The following is a 19,351-nucleotide window of genomic DNA, read 5'->3' as shown; positions in this document are numbered from 1 at the left end:
TGTTAGTGGATATAATTATATTTTAATCCAGCTGCCTTGTATATCATATTAACTTAGTAATAAGGACAGAAAATAGTGTTCATATGACATAAATCAAAAACGACAAATTGAAATGTACCAGTATTTAATGATTCAACATAATGTAATATCAACAAACATTTAAAAAAATTTTTTTTTAAAAGGAATCACCAAGAGAATTTGAATACAAAACACTGCGTGATTGTATTCACTAAATAAATCCAGAACAGAGCCAGTGAGTCATGCGAAATAAATAATAATAATGATAAATGATAATGATACATTATTTTGTTTAGCATCATATTTTTAACGACAAAAAGCAAACAATTAAAATATCCATCTTTGAATCTTTTTTAAACGCTGTCAACTTTAAACTTTTCTAACGAATTTTTCTAATTTTCTAGAAAATTTTGTTTACCTCGACGAAAACTTTAATACAATGAAAATATATAATTGGAATTTTCATTTCAGAATTGTCTTCGACTACCTAGAACTGTCCATGAATGATTTGCTTTGTTTAAAATGAGAACCAGGAGAGCTTATAGGATTTTTTTTTTATTTATTAAAATATTTTAAATTAGTTCTTGCAAAGCGATCTCTATGACTTTTTTGTTCAATGAAGCACAGTTGAGAAGTTAAGATAGAGGTTTAATATTTTTCATCACAAATCAATGTCTTTGATTAATTGTAAACATGCCCAAGGATTGTTTGTTCTGTTCTGTTTTTAAGTTGCATCCTATTCATAATTTTCTACAGAGATTGGTTAGATAACAATATGATATTTGATGTGCATTGCATCATGCAAAATAAATTACCCTGGATCAAAGTGGAAGTGTGCTAATTTGAATGCCACAAGCGGCGTTTATGGATGTGAATTTTCTTTTAATTATCTCAGTTAGTTTGATCTTGAAGTTGAAGGATTGAAAGTTAACATTAAATTGACATTTTCTGCTTGTTAAAAAAATAAAAAATAAAAATCTTGATGATATCTTTCGAGTGTTTTTCTAACCGAAATAAATTGTATAGTTAACTGTTAGTATGAATTATAGTAGTTTTGCTACTTTATTAAATGATTTCTTTCTTTAAAATTTAAACAGCTGCTTTCAGAATGCGTTTTCCATGTAATAACTATAAAAACATTTACCTCTTTTTTTTTCTCCCATGTCTTTCTCAGTATTACATCATTTTTTAAGCATTGAATCATTATTTTTGGGAGTTGATTTTAATCAACTCTCCTATGCAGTTACTCAGACAAACCGAAAGTGAAACAGTGTTTGGACCTCAGCACAAATCATCGCTGCTGACAAGACTTAGTTCTTGAAAATAATTGATAAATTCGATGTAAAGCATTGTTTTTCAAGGAAACTTATTTATAAATACCTTGAAAATAGTCAGATTTTAAATAGTACGAACAATTTAGATATTTTTGTAGTTGTATGTATTCCTACGCCAGAGTTCAATATAGTCTCGTTCAACTCAACGCTCGTCCGTCTTCGTAAATCTCCGACAAGCAGAGAGTCTCTCTTGCTTGTCGGAGATTTACGGTGTCAGCCGAGCGTTTGGTTGAACGAGACTAGAGTTCAATATTGCTTGGATCCATACAATTTTCGAGAAATATTTCTATTACTGATACATAGTTTGATTGAATTAATTTTATCTTTAAATATTAGTTAACATGATTGATAGGGTGGGGGGTTTCTCGACATTCTTGTCGGAAAAAAGTCCAAAAATTCATATTATAAAAATGTGCGTTATTCAAATTAGAAACTACATGTACTTGTCATGCAAAATAACATATCATTGATTTTAAAGTAAATAAACATCGACAAAATCAACTCCCGTCAGTTCTTCAGTACTTTGATTTGAAAGATGTCCTCTCATAACTGCAGTTGTGTGTGCATACAAATAGAAAAGTGCACGCTAGCGCGTTATGAAAATTTGTTTCACACATCGTTGCAGTTATGAGACCACATCTTTCAAAAAAATAATGATCCAATGCATATATTTACGTTTTTTGACATTTGCTCCTTTTCCGCAATTATGATTTTTTTTAAATCTTTGCCTTATTTAAAGGGACTTGGACACTATATGAGATCAAAAATTTTATTTTTATTTTGTATGTATAAAATGGTTTACTGGTTCATTTTAAATGATTGATCAAAATATTGAATGTTAAAGTCAGGTTACAAGCGAGATACAGAGGAAAGAATTGGTTGATATGTAAACAATGCTCGAGTTTTATAGTTGTTTACAAAAAATGAAATGTAGAGAAATACCATTTCTTGGACAAAATGACATGTAAAAAAACAATTCAAACTAACTCAATATCTTCATAAATACTATTATCAACAAAAGAAAGTTACATTTGATTGAAACTAACGGCAATACAGCACATATGTAAAAAATGACATTATTCAAGCTTGTTTATAAAACAAAGAATTATGACCTCCGTATCTTGCCTTTAACTCGATATTTGACTTTCAAATTTTGACATAATATTATAAGCTTCTAATATTTATCAATATAAACTTTGAAAATGGAATAATAAAATCTAAAAATTATAAGTCAAACCGTGTCCAAGTCCCATTATTTAAGGAGTAATGCGCAATTAACTGAAGAGCCATTGGGACAGCCGAATTATGCCGACAAAAATAGTGCATAGAGCTGTGAATTCTAATAGCATAATTTTATTTTTCATTCTGTAATTAGATGAAATTACTTTTGGTATACTATGATAACGATCAATTGAAATCATTTAACTGTTAAAAAAATATTTACATAAATGAAATATTAACCAGCGTGAGTATAGTAATCCGGTTTGAAGTCGCGAGGAGAGTCATCCATGTATTTCGAGAAATACTGCAGAAAATTTGAATGTACATGTATTAATACGCATCATATTTGGTGATTGGGTTTTCTGTGTTATGCGTAAATATCACTCAAATTAATCAATACAATAAAAAAGGGGAAAGAAAGTGAATGTAAATATTATAGAATATTGTACAAATTTTTGTGCTTTATTGTAGAACAAAAAATGTTATGACTTCTATATTATTGATAATTGATGTTTTTTCACTTCAGAAATCCTTAACTTTCCAAATTTTCATAACTTTAGTGAAGAAAATAAAAGCAAGATGTGGAAATCATTCTTTCATTTGAAGATAAGCTCATTATATTGGACCAATTAATACCGACATCGAACATTGTAACAATGACATTAATGATTTGCCTAAGATAAACAACTTTATTTCTGTTTTTTTAAATGCCAAAAACAAAATAACTTTAAAATACTTTTAAAACCCTACTCACATCATATATGGATGTGATGTGAGTTGGATTTGTGAAGAATGATTCGAAGAGTATAAAACGCCTCAAAATAAAAAGACACTTTTTTCATTGTTTAACATATACTGTATACAACATATTGTTTTAGAAACCTGACTATCCCGTATCGATGGCATGTAGCGAAAGTATGCCTGGGCTGATTAATTAAATTTTAAAAAAACCCATCTTTTTATCGTTGGCTTCCTTATTCACTTTGAAAGTTATAATCAATAATACGTGATATCAATGTCTACAGAAACATGTTATTTGAATCCAACAGTTCCTTACGAAAAAAGGTACTTCTTTATACTTGGGGCTTTGACGTACTAATGTATACGGTGGGTTTTATTGTTTGTACATTTTAATTAACTACGTGAACGAAACGAATCATAGATTGCTTCATACTTTCGTACAATTTGAATTTAATGAGCTTTTGTTTTCCGATATTTTGCATTTCCAAAATATGATTTATATGTAAATATATCAGTAGAGTTCCGGTTTGGTACTTATCAACATGATAAAAAATCATAAGTGTATTTGTAAAGTAATTCAACTTGTTATTCGGCCCAACGTCTTTGTAACTTAAAGGGGAAATTGCATTTTATCTGTATTTCTTCATAGCAACATACACTTTTATTTGATATCAGCTATCAAAATTATCAAAAAAGACGATTTTTACTCGTTTTCTTAAGAGAAAAAACATTTTTCCCAATTAATCAAATCAGCAACAAGGGATGTTTTATTTTTTCATAAAATGAAACATCAAATTTTTTTTAAAATATTGTATTCATTAAACATTAGTCGTTTATATACAGGATTAAAAATAATTCCACACTTGGCCATTGAAAAGTGGCTGTAAAAAAGATGGGTTTTGTGAGTGCATATCATAAATACTAAATCTTATCTTAATTCCTCAGAGCAGTCTCACCCCACATGAATATTTCATTCAGCTTATAGAAATTTCTATGATTCTCGCTATTACTTCTACAAAACGCCCACAACAATATGGAACGATTACCGTAATCAACAATCAAAGTTGCCTGAATAAATATTATTGATGTATTTTAATTCTTCAAAATGAGAAAATATTTTTGTTTTTTCTCCAATCAGAATGACAAAAGTATCTTGTTGAAAGCAAGAAAGTTCTAGTAAGCATTGAATACTCATAAATGTCAGGTAAAATAACAATTTTTAATACGATTAACTTTTTCCTGCTTCCAACTCTCATTAATAAGGTGCTCTTACAATAATCCGTTTAGTTCTGACTGTGTTAGTGCATTCCTAATATAGAACTGACACATTCAAGTGAAGCATACAGGTCTGAGGATCCGTGCTATTAATGTATGAAAGGGTTTAATATAGTTGTACAACACATGCAAACAGAGAGAGAGAGAGAGAGAGAGAGAGAGAGATCGCCAACATCCATTCATGAATCAATGTTGAAATTAAAATATTTTTTTCGGTTTACTTGCAACTATTGTAAACTTCATTTGTACATATTTTAGTTAACTTGTCATAATTATGGATAATGCTATGCAACCATTATAACTAGAAGTACTGCTACTTCTTCTTAAACTACTCCTTCTGCAAGAGCAGGAAATTCCCCCACTTATTGTTGTACTAACAAGCATGTATGCTGTTTTGGTATCTTAATTGGCTTTAGTATCTAGAGACTATATAATTTGTTTGAAATGTCGATCCAGATGAATTATAGAACATGCTTTGCAGTCAGACTTTTCTCTAGTGTTCTAGATTGCCTATAAAAATATGTCTGAATTCCTCATAGACACGCCGAGACTGTACTACGCATTAAATAGTCTCTGGCGGTGGAATAGTTATCCAACAGAAATTATTAAATCTATTACAAGAAGAGCATTAGAGGGTTATCTTGTCTGTTTCCCAAATGACATCTCTCCTCTAATTTTCTTCTATCTACAAAGAACAATCATAATGATAGACCTGTTTTTACGAAATACCAATAAGGTAACACCTTTAAACATGCTTTAGTATATCTACATTTGTACATACAATGAATAAACATTAATGACAGCATTTTTCAAATTAATCGAATAATTTGCATGGTTCTCCTAATTTATTTGTATCCAGATATTATCCCAATCAAAAAAATGCCATATTAAAATCTTTAGAAATATTCATGAGGGAAAATTCTTATTAATTTAAATCATACTTCTCTGTAACTTACTTTCCCTTTTTACCATTTTATTCTGTTTCAACTCAAATATAAAGATTGCTGTCGAATAATTGGTATTACCAAGAGATTATTAAAGTAAGTCCTTCTTAGTCAATGTCTTTAAAAAGCATGAATTCATGTCTCTCAAAATAAAATCATGGTACAGTTGGAAAAATTCAAGTTAAAAGTTTATTTTACGTAACTTGAAAACTTGTTATGATTTAAATGGTTCGATTTACCCTCCTCCAATACAATATTCAAAAACCAGTACCTATACAATTGTCTTAGATTATATAAAGTCCTCCAACAATTAACAGTTTGTGTCTTTTGAAAAATAACAACAACAACACAGAAACAAAGCATCTCAAAGTTTTATTTTTATTTTTTACATTTACGAAAATACTGATAAACGATATACAAACATTAAATCTGATTGTTTTGCGTCGCTTTATCATATGTTTTTATGTAGATACTTCACGAACGAAAACCTTAATTTTCTTAATAACTAAAAACTTACTGCATCGGATTTGCCCAAAATTCCACCAATTCCACCAATTGCACATAATAAAAACCATTGAAGTTACACAAGGGTCAAAATAAACATATTCAAAACGTTTATACTTGTCCTTTTATCTGCAGTGAATTGTGGTGTTTGTATTTATGTTTGCATATTGTGTTCATAGGTTTCACCAATAAAAAAGAAACAAGTAATTAATATGCCGCTCAATTTAAAAAATTTCATTGTAGTAGATGGAATTTTTGACTGGTTTTCTGCCTTTTAAGTTTGAATAATTTAATTCTGGTTGTAACACCCTTTCTGATTGGTTGAAAAATTTATTTTATATCGTATAAAGAATGTTGCCTACGTCATAGTAAGACTTACGTCAAAAACGTATCAATCCGCCTGACGTTACGTTTGAACTTTGTACAATATGATGTCATTTTATATATCAAATGACTGTTTTTATCAACAATTGATAGCAAATAAATTAAATTATAAGGAATGAATTCAATATTTATTAGTTTTATACGATATAAAATGGTTTGGAACAGTTTACGCTTTTTTATAAACCGTTTCGCGGTTTATAAAGTGTAAACTGCCCCAAACCATTTTATATCGTATAAAACTAATAAATATTGAATTCATTCCTTAAATACATAGCTCTGTTTCATTTATACATTAATTACCTGACCATCTTATCTAAATCTGCGAATTTCAAGTTCTATTTTAATAGAAACAACTTCCAAATATTTGTTTTACAAAAATGGTATATATACATCATGTTAACTTACTCAGACATTATTTTAAATAATGGCAGTTTTAATATTGGTTATCATAACAAATAAAACAACGTTTATCTTTGGTCTTTTGAGTTTATTCAATTCAATTTTGAACCTTTCCCTAATTTCACTCTATTCTGTTTCAATTCCCTTTTACATGCTATTATGTTTCATTCCCTTAATTTATGCCACTCTGCAATTTGCTTCCTTGGACAGTTCATGACCTCGTTCCAATGATGTAATTCCTGACCGGAACTCTTTCCGCCGATCTCCAGTCGACCTATCACTTCGTTTTTGGTCATTCTGTCCCAGTCCATGACGAGGAATTCCATGCTGATGTTCTGTAAGCCCTCGTTATAGGGAATGTCAAAAAGAAACGACTCGTTGAACACTGGATTCAGAGTTCGTTTTTTGACGTGCGTCTTCTTTTTGGCAATTCTCTGATTATTGTACAGCAAATATATTTTTACAATAGGATCTGAAACACAAAACAAACACAAACTATACAAAATAATAAAGAACCACCTTATTAAAATGTCATTTATTAATTTAAAACTTATTGGTAAATCGGTAAATTCTACAAGTTATTGTTCTATTCATCAAAAGTATCTGCAATTGTTAAGTTAACATTTATTTTGTTGTTTTATGCAAGCAAACAGAGAACCAAACCAATTCAGTGATTGGTTGAAAACAGCAACACATAACCAAATGTTATAATTCGTTTAACATCAAGATCAATGAGAGTAAGAGATAGTTAGGTTTTCATCAGAGAGCTTTTCATGTGGAGTAATTTCCCAGACCAGCTTAAGAGTTTTATCCTGTTTCCTTTGTGTTCCATTATCAATTCAGTTGGGGTTACCTTTAACTGGGCAGAATTGACTGCGTTGGGTATGTTACACATCTGACATTTAGGATTTTGATTTGTTTAATGGTAACATTTGCTTTATATCATGTTTGATTAAATTCTAACAGAAAGCTCTTTTTTCGTCAGAGGATCAGATGAATTTCTCAATTCAATACAGTTCGTTCATCCTGAAATCTTTTGGTTTCTGTGTATCGATTTTGTGAAAACGATGAAAAAAAACACAGCATCATCCATACAACATACAATTCTTTATAAGAATGGTTATGTTCCCCATAAGACCAGAGGTTGCTTTGAATCCTTGATCCAGCCCCGTCCATTGTGATCAAATATTTGTAAGATAATGTAGCAATTTATATATGATTGAACATACGATTTAGTTATTGTTCTCACATGTCAGTTGATGACTTTTATTCTTTAATAGCTTGGAAAAATGGTTCATAAGATTATGACTGAACAATTTCTGAGGGGTTGCAAAAACTATTTCTCGAAAGGTCGTAGATCGCTATATACGTTTTGCGTACCACGAGGAACAATTGCTTCTATACTCGTCTATTTAAATGTTTGGTGTGTAAGTGCACTAGTATTCCTTAAAGAATAATTCGCTTCCTATTTTCAAAATTCTCAGATGGCTTGAAAACGACACGAACCAAATCATACTACGTGTGCGGGGGCGGAAGCAGTGATGAGATACATGTAGCTGTGAAAAACGAAAAGGCGTTCGTTAAGGCATCCCTTTCGAGACTATTATATTTCCTCCATTTATTAACACCCACCTGAAAGTCCTGTGATGTCCATCTTTGGCAGATTCCGGGCTTTGAGGACCACCACGGTCAGTCTGTTAGCGGCCGGCTGGTAACACAGAGAGACCAACAGCTCCCCACGACCTTGGGCTCTGAACTACAAGTGTAAAGCAATAAAATCTACTTTGAAATATCGTCAGTGAGAACAATTTCAGTTGACAGATTATATGCTATTATCTGGGCTTATTTCTAACTGTTCTTCAAAAAGCAAAATTGAAAGCCCAACATCCTAAACTCTACTCCAGTAAGGATAAAATTAAATAAAATTTCTCAATTACATGCTTTTTTAATCAGTGTAATCTCTCGACATTTTGCAAAACCGTGTTTCATTTGCTTTAGTCCCTTTGATTCTACAGAGGGCATTTACATTGCTCTTTCCTAATTTCATTTTCATTTGGAATACTAAAAGACTAGAGACACCCACGGATGTTTGTAGTAGAATTAAATCCTTATATTCCAAGCTTATTATTAGGTTTCTCATCGTATGGAAACTGTTACAATTTACCCCGAAGGCTGACGGTTTTCCAGTTTGCTTCCGTAATACCAGTCACTAATTCAGATTACGGTACTCAATGTCAAAGATCCTTGAATAACATCTGGTGAATCATTCGTACCAGCAGATATTTTACTTATTTGACAAAGACACCGTAGGACATCGTTTTAGTTTTCCGTTTTTATGAAGTTGATGTGACTTTAATCGTCTTTGACAGAATAGGGTGCTTCAAATCATCTGGCAAACAGCATCATCCTGTCAGAGTTAACCAATCTAACGAGATTTTTATTCAAATTAGCTTGCTCCTAGTCGCTTGACCGGGAGTCGTGTAGCTATTTGCATGTGTTTTTTGCATTACACGGCAGAATTTATTGCTTTGTATAATATAAGAGAAATATGGTGGACGTACAACCCCACAAAGAAAATCAATAGACAACCCCTCCCCCATTATATATATATATATATATATATATATATATATATATATATATATATATATATATATATATATATATATATATATATATATATATATATATATATATACACACTGTTTGACTGTTTGAGGTTTGAGTAGTACAAAATCGGGAATCAAGCAAAAGTATTTCTGTATTAACAATAAAAAATAAAAGGATTTAGATGCAGCACTATGTCTGCTATCTTTAGTACTTTTAATTTCTAAAGAAAGCTTAATGGCGCCTCATAAAACGCCACATTCAGAGAGAAGAGCACTGGGATTAGACTTTTTATCGAGCTTTCATTCCTGAGCGCCATCATGGGATAAACTTGAGATTCACTTGAAACCGTGCGTTAAGTCGTTGAATGGAGTTTATCAGCTTTGCTTTTCCTCCTTATTTGTGGACAAACCTCTGTTGGTGCCACATACAACGATTAATCGGAACTCAGCGTTTCCGCTGCTCCGTTATAAATCACGAAAGCAGCGCCATTAATTACCATTACGGCTCGTGAACACTAGTCTTAACGTGTTCTAGACAATTAGAAAAAGGAAATTACAATTAGATCGTTGCACCCAGAACTTTTAATGAAACAAGATAGCAGAGTCCAAGTTTGCGCAATTGTCTTTCACTCCATTAAAGGAGTTTTAAACCTTAGCTTATCTGATTAAATGATATAAAAAATCTCATTTAATTGAGGTCCATCCAAATTTAGTGTTGTTTACCTGAAATTGCAAAAGTCAGTCAGTGTTTGTTAGACTGAAGAAGAAATTAAAGGATAAAAAGTGTGTTTTACGTTATTTATAAGTACTTTTATACTTTTTATGATTTTTTTCCTGAGCTTTAACTTATGTTGTTTTCTAAAAGAGTAAGTTCTTCACAGAGTCATTAGTAAGAATCACGTGATCACCTCGGTATTTTTTTTTTATAGTTGAGCCTTGAATTAATAATCATCTTTTTCCGTGCTACCAAGAATAAATCACAGTGTACTGAGTTCGTACCTATTAGCTTTTACCTTAATGAATGACAGGCATGACGCGGATGTTACATTAATAAATACACGAAGAGAAAGAGAGTCCACGCATAGACAGAAATGTCTCTCTAAACCGTCAGATACATTAGAATCCTGCATGAGTTTCACATTAGTAGCTTCGTTTAGGAAAAATAAAATCCAATTCCCTCAATTATTGATCAGTTAATAGCCCCAATGCCTGTTCGTATGCTTACAAATTCCCCAGTACAGCGCGACAACGTCGGGATTTTTCAAATAAAGTGTACTTTATTGGGGTTTCTTCGTAAATCTGGCCATTATAGCAACGACGCGACAGATTGGTTATAACCCGTTATGTTTACCGGATGGCTCTTCAGCAATGCGATGATTCCAGCAGCAGACACGATACGACAATTTCCCCAAATGTGTCATGTTATATTGCTATACTTGTGTAATTATAATCATACAGTCCAACAACAAAATTCTTTCTCCAATTTTTTTTTATTTATTCATAATCATCATAAATTATTTTAAAGAGGTGTTGAAAAGATTAGGAAATTATTTATTATTGATATTGTGTCTTCCAATAGATTTCAAAATCCCATAACCTCTCAACAGACCAGTTATATACCTCTCCTCATGGTCCAAACAAAGCATTCCATATTGTAAATCAACATAATAATCTCTTGTGCGCCATGATGTCTAGTATTTTAGTGACTGAAAAGGGGTTTTGGCAGCCAACAATTCCTCTTGAGATTCCCAATTTAATAGAAGCGGTTCCACTTCCAACAAAGTCATGAATTAATTTTGGAAACTTACGTCGCATTTGTTTTCCAAAGAAACATAAAATGTCCATTAAGACAAGAATTTCCTCTTGCTAATATGTTCTTTACTTGCATGATAGCAGACTAAAAATATACATAAACGGCAGAAGCAACGAAGCCACCTACAGGAATGGCCTAAATAAAAAAAAAACGGCCTTCAAGATTTCAGCACACTAGAGAGCAGACAGAGACAAAAGAGAGGTTTGGAATACTTGTCCAATCACATATCATTCTTCTTACTCAAACAAAAAAAATTAAAAGTTATTCTTGAACTAATGTATACCAAAATAGCTTCCTATTTGGACTGAACTTAATACGAGTACAGATTCAACAATATCTCTATTGATCGTGACTTTTGTTTGACACTGGATAGTTAGTCTCAATCAGCAAATGTTATCAAAATCATTCACCCGGTGTTTATTTTATTTTGTTATACTTTCATGTTAAATACTGAAATCTGATTGGTTAAGATGCAGTTCATAATCCGTTCTATTACCCTCAGCGTTAGCAACGCACTTAGCAACGGGTTACATTACAAATTGTTACATGCGCGAAAATTATGCGCGTACGGTTCGCTGTAGAATTCACGTTATTCCTATATACAAGCAGTAAAATGTTCTTAAAAATTAAGACATTCAGTATAACAAAATAAATAGTGCCTGTTTGTGAGGATAACAGTTGAAATTGACACCCCTCAAAAAACCATTGTCAACCTCCGCTTCGCGTCGGTTGACAATGGTTTCTCGGGGTGTCAGTTGAAATTGACACCCCTCAAAAAACCATTGTCAACCTCCGCTTCGCGTCGGTTGACAATGGTTTCTCGGGGTGTCAATTTCAACTGTTACCCTCCCAAACAGGCACTATTTATATAATAAAAAGAAGTAAGAAAAAATCTTAAAGATATAGATATGTTTTTAAAAAATAATGGCAGGTTGAGTTGGTAATGATTGTTCACAATCATTTGTCTTGATGTTAGCTTTTTTTTTTTAAATCAAACACTTTCCTCAATTACCAGATGGTTTTATACACGCATTACTTATCTGTCATAAACAGTGTTTATTACACCTTTTCATTACCTTTGAATTTACAAGTATTAATATATTACCAAATATTCGATTTGATTTTTTTTTAAAAGAAATGTTTTGATTAATGGCTTTGTGTGCACAGTGAAAGTTTGCGTAGTTCAAGTTTATGTAAATGGAGAACAAAAGATTATTGTGGAAAATGATCGAGGATGTGTTCCTTGTTCAATAAAATGTGTTTATCCTGATAAATCTAGACAATACTGATGCCCTGTTATTGTGTGCACTACAAACAAGAGGGTGCGTATGATGACGTCATGTTTCTATGGATATCTCGAATTTCTCTGGACTCTGGATGAAATAATAACAACATGCAACTTGACGGAGGCATTGAACTGGGGTAGCGTGGAATACAGAAATGAAATTAATAATACATAATTAATTGCGGTTTGTTATGACTATTTCATTGTAATCTATAATCATTAAAGACGCCTTTGCTATAATAGCAATAAAATTAATTCTAAAAAAATTAATAATGATAACGTTACATGTAGACAACAAAACATTTTTTTTACATAAGAATTAATTACTATCAAGAATATCAATTATTTACATTTTTGTAAAAACCTTGTGTCGACATTTTTATTGTCCAAGTAAACGAAAAAAAAATCCATTTCCGTTATGCGTCTTGGGTTAAATTCAAAATAAACCGTTCCTAAATCGGAATTAACCAATGGACTAGGGAATCTTGTTTCAGCGTTCAAATCACGTTTTCAAACGGTTCTTGGATAACCAGGGAAAGTAATATCTTCAAACGACTCGTTAACACAATAAGAACTATTGAAAATACAGCATAGTATTATTAGAGATTTTTTTTTAAATTTCACAGTGAATTGTTATTGACATTGGCTTGTTCATTTTTACAACGTCTGCGTGTCAAAACGCATGATAAGCTCTTCATTGTGCCAACTTGCAAAATGTTAATGCTTTTATGGATACATTCTGGAAATTAATATAATAAATTTACACAATTAGCTTGATATAAAGTACGCGATTTAATGTACAGATATCAACACTGTAGAATTTTATCTTGAGCCCTATACATTTATCTAAAATGCCAAAAAATGTGTTAAATTCCTTTCGAACTATTTTTTTCTACATAAAATAACTAGATGTAAATTAATATAAGAGCTTTCTATGATCTACAATCTTGCCACGCATATATATTACAATGACGTCAAAGAAACCATGTCCTATTCATCCAATATGGTAACTTCAAGGTCTAATGTATAAATATTTTATCTCGCAATGGTTTACTCGTCAAACACATATTAGACATACATAATTATACATGTACATGAAACTTAGATGACCATTAGGACGGCCTCGTAAATTCATGTGAACTTTTGTCTATATTTACAAGTTGATCTGGGTGTTTTTCTTGTTTCGTATTGCTCGTCCTATGTATCTACATGTCTCGCATAACCATGTCGACGTTGTGACACCACGGAAATGCCAAGAGAAAGACGATCTTGAGAAACCGGCAAAGTTTTTCAATTACTTTCCGTGATGGCCTTTTATCTTCTCTAGTTACCTTGATCCGTTATATTGGGTATCAACTTCCGTTCAAGATTCTGCGGCAATGAATCTGTAGGCAAGAACGCCCACCAGACCCCCGCCTCCATCTCTCTTGACCTACTAGAACTTCTGATAACTTTTTGAAACAAGCAAAGATTTTTTGGGCAGTTGTCATTTCCGAATCATTTCTAAATATATCCCTATATTACCGTTAGGAATCCAGACGACAGCACTTCCAAGTTACATAAGAGAAATTGGGCGCATGAGATGTTAATTCGACAGGAATGTGGGCGCATAGGAAGAGTGAAAATTTCATCAATTATTCGTGCACATTTTTTAAAAACTATTATCGTTATTTGGTTATATCGGCATTTAGTTTTAACAAAATATGGGTCTGAATATAGCAACTGTGAACACGAAGCAATGAATTCAAAATCCTACTCATTTACAATTGTTTTTGAATAATTTCGTTGTCTTCTCTTAAACGGATTTAAAACGAGTAAAGATTACATTATTCCATCATATAGAATATGCTGCTATTTAAAAAAAATGTGGAGAGATGACTTAGATATGAATATAACTTAGTTCAGATTATTTACAATATGTTTTAAATGCTTCTTTTTATCAACCATTTAGAAAATAACGGACGGCATACAGGATACGTCTTGGATTTTTCAAACACGCTTTAATAGTGTTTTGGGTTCGAATCTTCTGGTGTTTCTTTTCAAAATTCTTTACCTATTTATATTTTGAATTTGGTTTTTGGCAAAAAAAATATTGGTATTGTCAGCTATAGTGGTTTGGCGCATGCATGAAGTTTTCAAGTGATTGTTTTATTTCCGAATTTAAAGGTGTTTAGCTTTTGTTTTCTGACACGAACGTTTACATGTAAATAATGCTTTCACCGGAAACGAATGGGTGTTGTGTTTGTAAACGACAACTTAAAGGCTAGGGAAAACTTTCAATTTTTTAATAGAAGGGAATATACTTCAACTTCCAAGAAAATAATCCCCGGTATATTAATCGCCCACTTTAAAATTTGATGCGAGTCCATGTCTAACTAAGCTCCCAGTTCTTTCTTTCCTTCTGTGCTTATTTCTTATTTCAAGGAAAACTGCCAGTTATTAATCTCAGTCTGCAGGTGCTGACTGTAATTAATTTTTCCTCCTTCCTTCTGTATTCCAACTCTGCAGTAAGACCACAGAAGAAACTGTCAGTTGGTATTGCAATAACCGTAAGGTTGCATTGTGCGTCTGCATTATTTATCTATTTTTTTTTCATTTATTTCGAAGAGAAAGAGATGATTTTTGTCCAACAACATCCTTATTGCTCCGAGTTCTTTATTATTATCTCCTAATCAATCCCTGGCGTTTAGTGGGAGTGTAGTCTAATAATTTGACATGAATCTGATGAATAAGCCAGATTTGTATAGAAAACGTCGATATCAGATCAATAGTGCTGTAATTGAGTCTGCCGGGGTCGATTCCTTCATCTGCTTCGAAAGATTTACCCTTAATTGTGATGTTTATATTAAGATTCTGTTATTTCAAGAAAACTTTCGGCAGCTAAGAACAGACTATAATAGCTCTCGGTAGCATTCTATAATTAAGAAAAGGCATAAAATTCCTAGCAACTGAAGCTAACTTCTGTCAGATGACATTTCCCGTGAGATCGCTGTGATAAAGTTACGCTTATTCAGGATGCATGAGAGAACCCTTGGTGTATAATTGGATTCCTTATCAAAATCACAATGTGGCAATATTTTCAACTGTTAGATAAGCTCTTTTGGCATTCATATTTGAATATATTTGCATTCAAACACGAGATCATGATATTTGCAAAAAATCCGATGCAGAGATATTGCGGAATTTTCCATTTTATTGATCACAAAATTCTGCTTATCTTCAGGAGCTTAGAATAATTCCATTAAAAACGAGCATGAACTGGTTAATACTCAACAAGAAAATAGATTCATTTATAATGCATATTGATTTTGCAATTCCTATAACTCACCTTCAAGTGTCTTGGATTTATTTCTTTGAAAAGCAAAAGCTCTTTTTGGTCTGCGCTGACATCTGTCAGGGGATACACCACTTCTCCGATGATTTCATCGCGGGAAAATCGGTCAAAACTCAAGATAACAAAGTGAAGAGTGATTCCCGGAATTTGATTCTTGCTGATACCATAGAAAGTAAAAGTCTCATCATAAGAAGGGTGTTGGGTTTTACGCAGTACTCTAGTTTTACATTTGTGTTTCTTGTCCGGCAGAAGTTGTAGCTTTATATACGGGTCGCACCCTCCTAAGCTGGGATCTCGTGGTGGTAAGTCGCTCGCTCGGACAATTGTAACGAGAAGGGCCGTATTGTGTTCGTCATACTCCACAGAAAAGTATAACATTCCAAGTCTCTGTTTCTCGTCAATTTGCTTCTCACGTTGACTCACATCCTTCTCGCTCGGCGTAGTAACAGCCTCTTTTTCATTTTCACAAAACGCTTGATCAGGATATGATGATCTTTGGCCGTTCTCTGGAGGCATATTATACCCTTGGTCGGACGAACGATCCAGTATGCTATCTTGTGGTGGTAATATTGGACTAGTTGCTCTATGTTGTTTCAGTGGCGTGCTTTTGACTGACGAACTAGTCCTGCGTCCATTTGTCGATTCTTTGAGTCCCTTCTTTATAGCGTAAGACAGTCTTGTTTGTACGTTCCTTGCTCGTCTCCTTTGATAGCACCTGTACGCTATGATGCTTATTCCGATAAGAAACACGATGGACCCAATGCAGATCCCTGCCACAGCCCCTGCTGTAACTAAAACAAAAACGCCAAAATTCAAAGGTTTTTTTTTTTAACCTGTTCATGTAAACAGCAAGTAACATATTTTATTTATATATCATATAATTGTACTAAATATAGTGCATTGTAATTGCAGGTTTGGGGATTATTTTAATTTTCTTCTTTATCATGTATTAAACTTTATATAATTTTTTTTACCTTTTTATTTTGTTTCTATGAGAAACTTGTAGGCAGATGAAAACGCGTTGATAAGTTAATGCAATTGAATTATGAATGTTATCCAAAATATATCGCGACATTATTTTATCAATTACTTTTAACACAAAAAACTAATTTATTGAATGTGTGATTCTGGGGATTTTTTTTATTCTGCAGTGGGTAGAAAACCGTTTACTATATTGTAAATATTGACATTCAAGTATACACTACTAAATTATAGATATGCTTTTAAGGACTTCGATCATATAATGTGCTTTTTAAAATTAAAAAACATTCTTCTTTCAAATTTTTGAATGTTTAATTAGTCTGAGTTTCGATACAATCGATCGGTGACTATTATTTATACTGAGTGCAAAGACAAGGTTCACTGAGATCGGGAAAAATATCCAGCAAAATAAATCTATGATGGATAAAAACATTGGAGTCTCCGCTGATGGATTTCAAAACATCATTATTTGGATCATTGTTATTGGTGAAATTCAAAAAGCAATATCATTTCTCATCAATATTCCAGGAAATGAAATGAACATTTTCATCTGTTTTTCCCATTTAACTGAGTAGTTTTCAGACGTTTCATGCTTTACAACTTTGATGTTGACACGGATTCATTCTCACGCCGCGCCATTGATAAAAAACGTGATTAAAGGATTGTCTCCTACGGTAAATTGCCGTGTTTTAGGATTGTCATGATGTTTTTGATAACGCTTTGCAACGAAAATACAAATAAATATTACATGAAGTGCAAAAAGCTTCTCAAAACCATAACCAATGGAAATCCATGCAGCATGTCAGCTTTTGAAATGGAGTTATTTTGGAAAATCAATTTTTATGAATTGATGCATGTCATTTCTCACCTGCAATTCCATTTTGAAAATTTCATCATTTAAATTTGCAATTAGATTGAGGGACATCAAATTTTAATTTTAATGTCAAAGTAGTAATTGTCAAAGTCATGGATTGATGATATTAAGATATGGGATTTTATTTTATGCCAACTTGATTAACAAATGATTAATAATCCCACAATATGGAATTTTCAGTTAAATGTATTTACCATAACCAAAAGCACATTCTTTTTTCAAAAATGCACATCAATTTTTCCCCAAATCATTGAATAAATACCAAATTAAAAAAATAAAATTTTAGTAAAAGTTAATGCCAAATTAGTAAGTAAATACTTACTTGTATGATAGGTTGTATGCACTGGATGAATCTCCACAGTCTTCATTTCTAATTATTAATATTTCGTTAATACGAAATCCGTAAAATTAAAAAAAATAAATAAGAGCTTTTTTGTGATTTTCAAAACAGTCAGTCTCTCACATGTTCACTAAAGTATCGCTAACAATCCCAGAGATCCGTGCGTAGAGTTGGCTGATGTTGGAGTTCTGAAAGATTCCACTGAGCTGGAAATTAATCAATACTCCAAGTCTCTGCCATAGTCACGGCAGACGACAGTGCCATTGTTAGCTTGTGTATTTACTTGTGACGTACACGGCAAGTTTCGAGAGGGAGAAAAATCGTCCACTTTTTGATGCCATCAAAACTCTGCGGAAATCAATATGGATATCTAATGCCCGTTTGCCATTGCAATGCCATTAGATGCCATATTGAGACTTTATTCGAATATGGACCTTTAGCTTGATATAATGGAATTTTTTTTGGTAGTTAAATGATCTCATCTTTTGCGCAGGATTGAGATTTCTGCTGCAAAACCTCGTAATTTATGAAATCAAAACTTATTAATTAAATTTATTTCATTAGTGTGTTCAGTTTAATCAAGATTTTTTTATTAAATAGCTTGAGGATCAGATTTCATAAATAATTATTGATTTCTGTCAGTTGAAATTGATTACATAACGTTGAATATTATGATGAAATCGTCTTGCTCCAATACTGACACACTAAAATGTCTTCGTTTGCTTTGAAACACCGCTGTTTTGTTTTTTTTTTTGGAAATGAGCCATACAAGCAACTAAACAAGCAATAATTTTACAACATAATAAAATTGATTGAAAGTAGAGAGATTTTGGATAGCAAGCTAGTACAGAGTATATGTATGATCATTATTTTTAGATTCTATTATTATCATCATCATCATCACATTATTTCAAATTTCATCGAAAATTCAAGAGGGCAAATATCGTAGCAACCGGTCCTTAACCTTCAATCAAATTATACATTGTTTCCATTATTATCCATTCCATATTATGTATACCTACAATATAAAGTATATTAAATATTCATGTGGGTAGTGAAGAAGCTTGCACGGTGGATTTTCTTCAGTGTAGGGAAGAATCGAAAAGGTTATGCTTGCACAGTTTATTGTTATTGAGTCTTGAACATACATGTGAATTTGTCTAGTCTCGCCATTTTTTTTTTATTATTACTTACTAGCATAGCTATTTTACATCCTAACGAAATGCATTATTTATTAAATAACTGGAATACTTGCCCTACGTGTCGGCTGTCTAGAAACATGCAGGTAAATGTAT

At 32.2% G+C, this 19,351-nt stretch overlaps 1 protein-coding gene across 1 annotated transcript; it reads right to left on the bottom strand.

Moving 5' to 3' along the window:
* Positions 1–5,888: 5,888 nt before the first annotated feature.
* LOC128178472 (synaptotagmin-4-like) lies at positions 5,889–18,274 on the bottom strand. The gene is made up of 4 exons (XM_052845662.1): positions 18,039–18,274; positions 15,856–16,652; positions 8,453–8,576; positions 5,889–7,292 (listed from the first exon to the last, which is right to left on the bottom strand). Exons 1-4 carry the CDS (start codon positions 18,082–18,084, stop codon positions 6,985–6,987), a joined length of 1,275 nt encoding a protein of 424 aa, XP_052701622.1. The 5' UTR covers positions 18,085–18,274; the 3' UTR covers positions 5,889–6,984.
* Between the last annotated feature and the right edge of the window lie 1,077 nt (positions 18,275–19,351).

The sequence above is a fragment of the Crassostrea angulata genome, chromosome 3, assembly GCF_025612915.1.
Source record: "Crassostrea angulata isolate pt1a10 chromosome 3, ASM2561291v2, whole genome shotgun sequence".
NCBI classification, from domain to species: Eukaryota; Metazoa; Mollusca; class Bivalvia; order Ostreida; family Ostreidae; genus Magallana; species Magallana angulata.
Note: the sequence above shows the minus strand (reverse complement) of the source record. Positions and strands in the feature narration are given on the sequence as shown.

Excerpts from the sequence above, each read along its gene's own strand:
- LOC128178472 (XM_052845662.1), bottom strand. The coding sequence starts at position 18,084 with ATGAAGACTGTGGAGATTCATCCAGTGCATACAACCTATCATACAA. Across the intron at positions 16,653-18,038 it reads GCATACAACCTATCATACAA|TTACAGCAGGGGCTGTGGCA; the intron begins GTAAGTATTTAC and ends TTTTTGTTTTAG. Across the intron at positions 7,293-8,452 it reads GGACATCACAGGACTTTCAG|ATCCTATTGTAAAAATATAT; the intron begins GTGGGTGTTAAT and ends TTTGTGTTTCAG.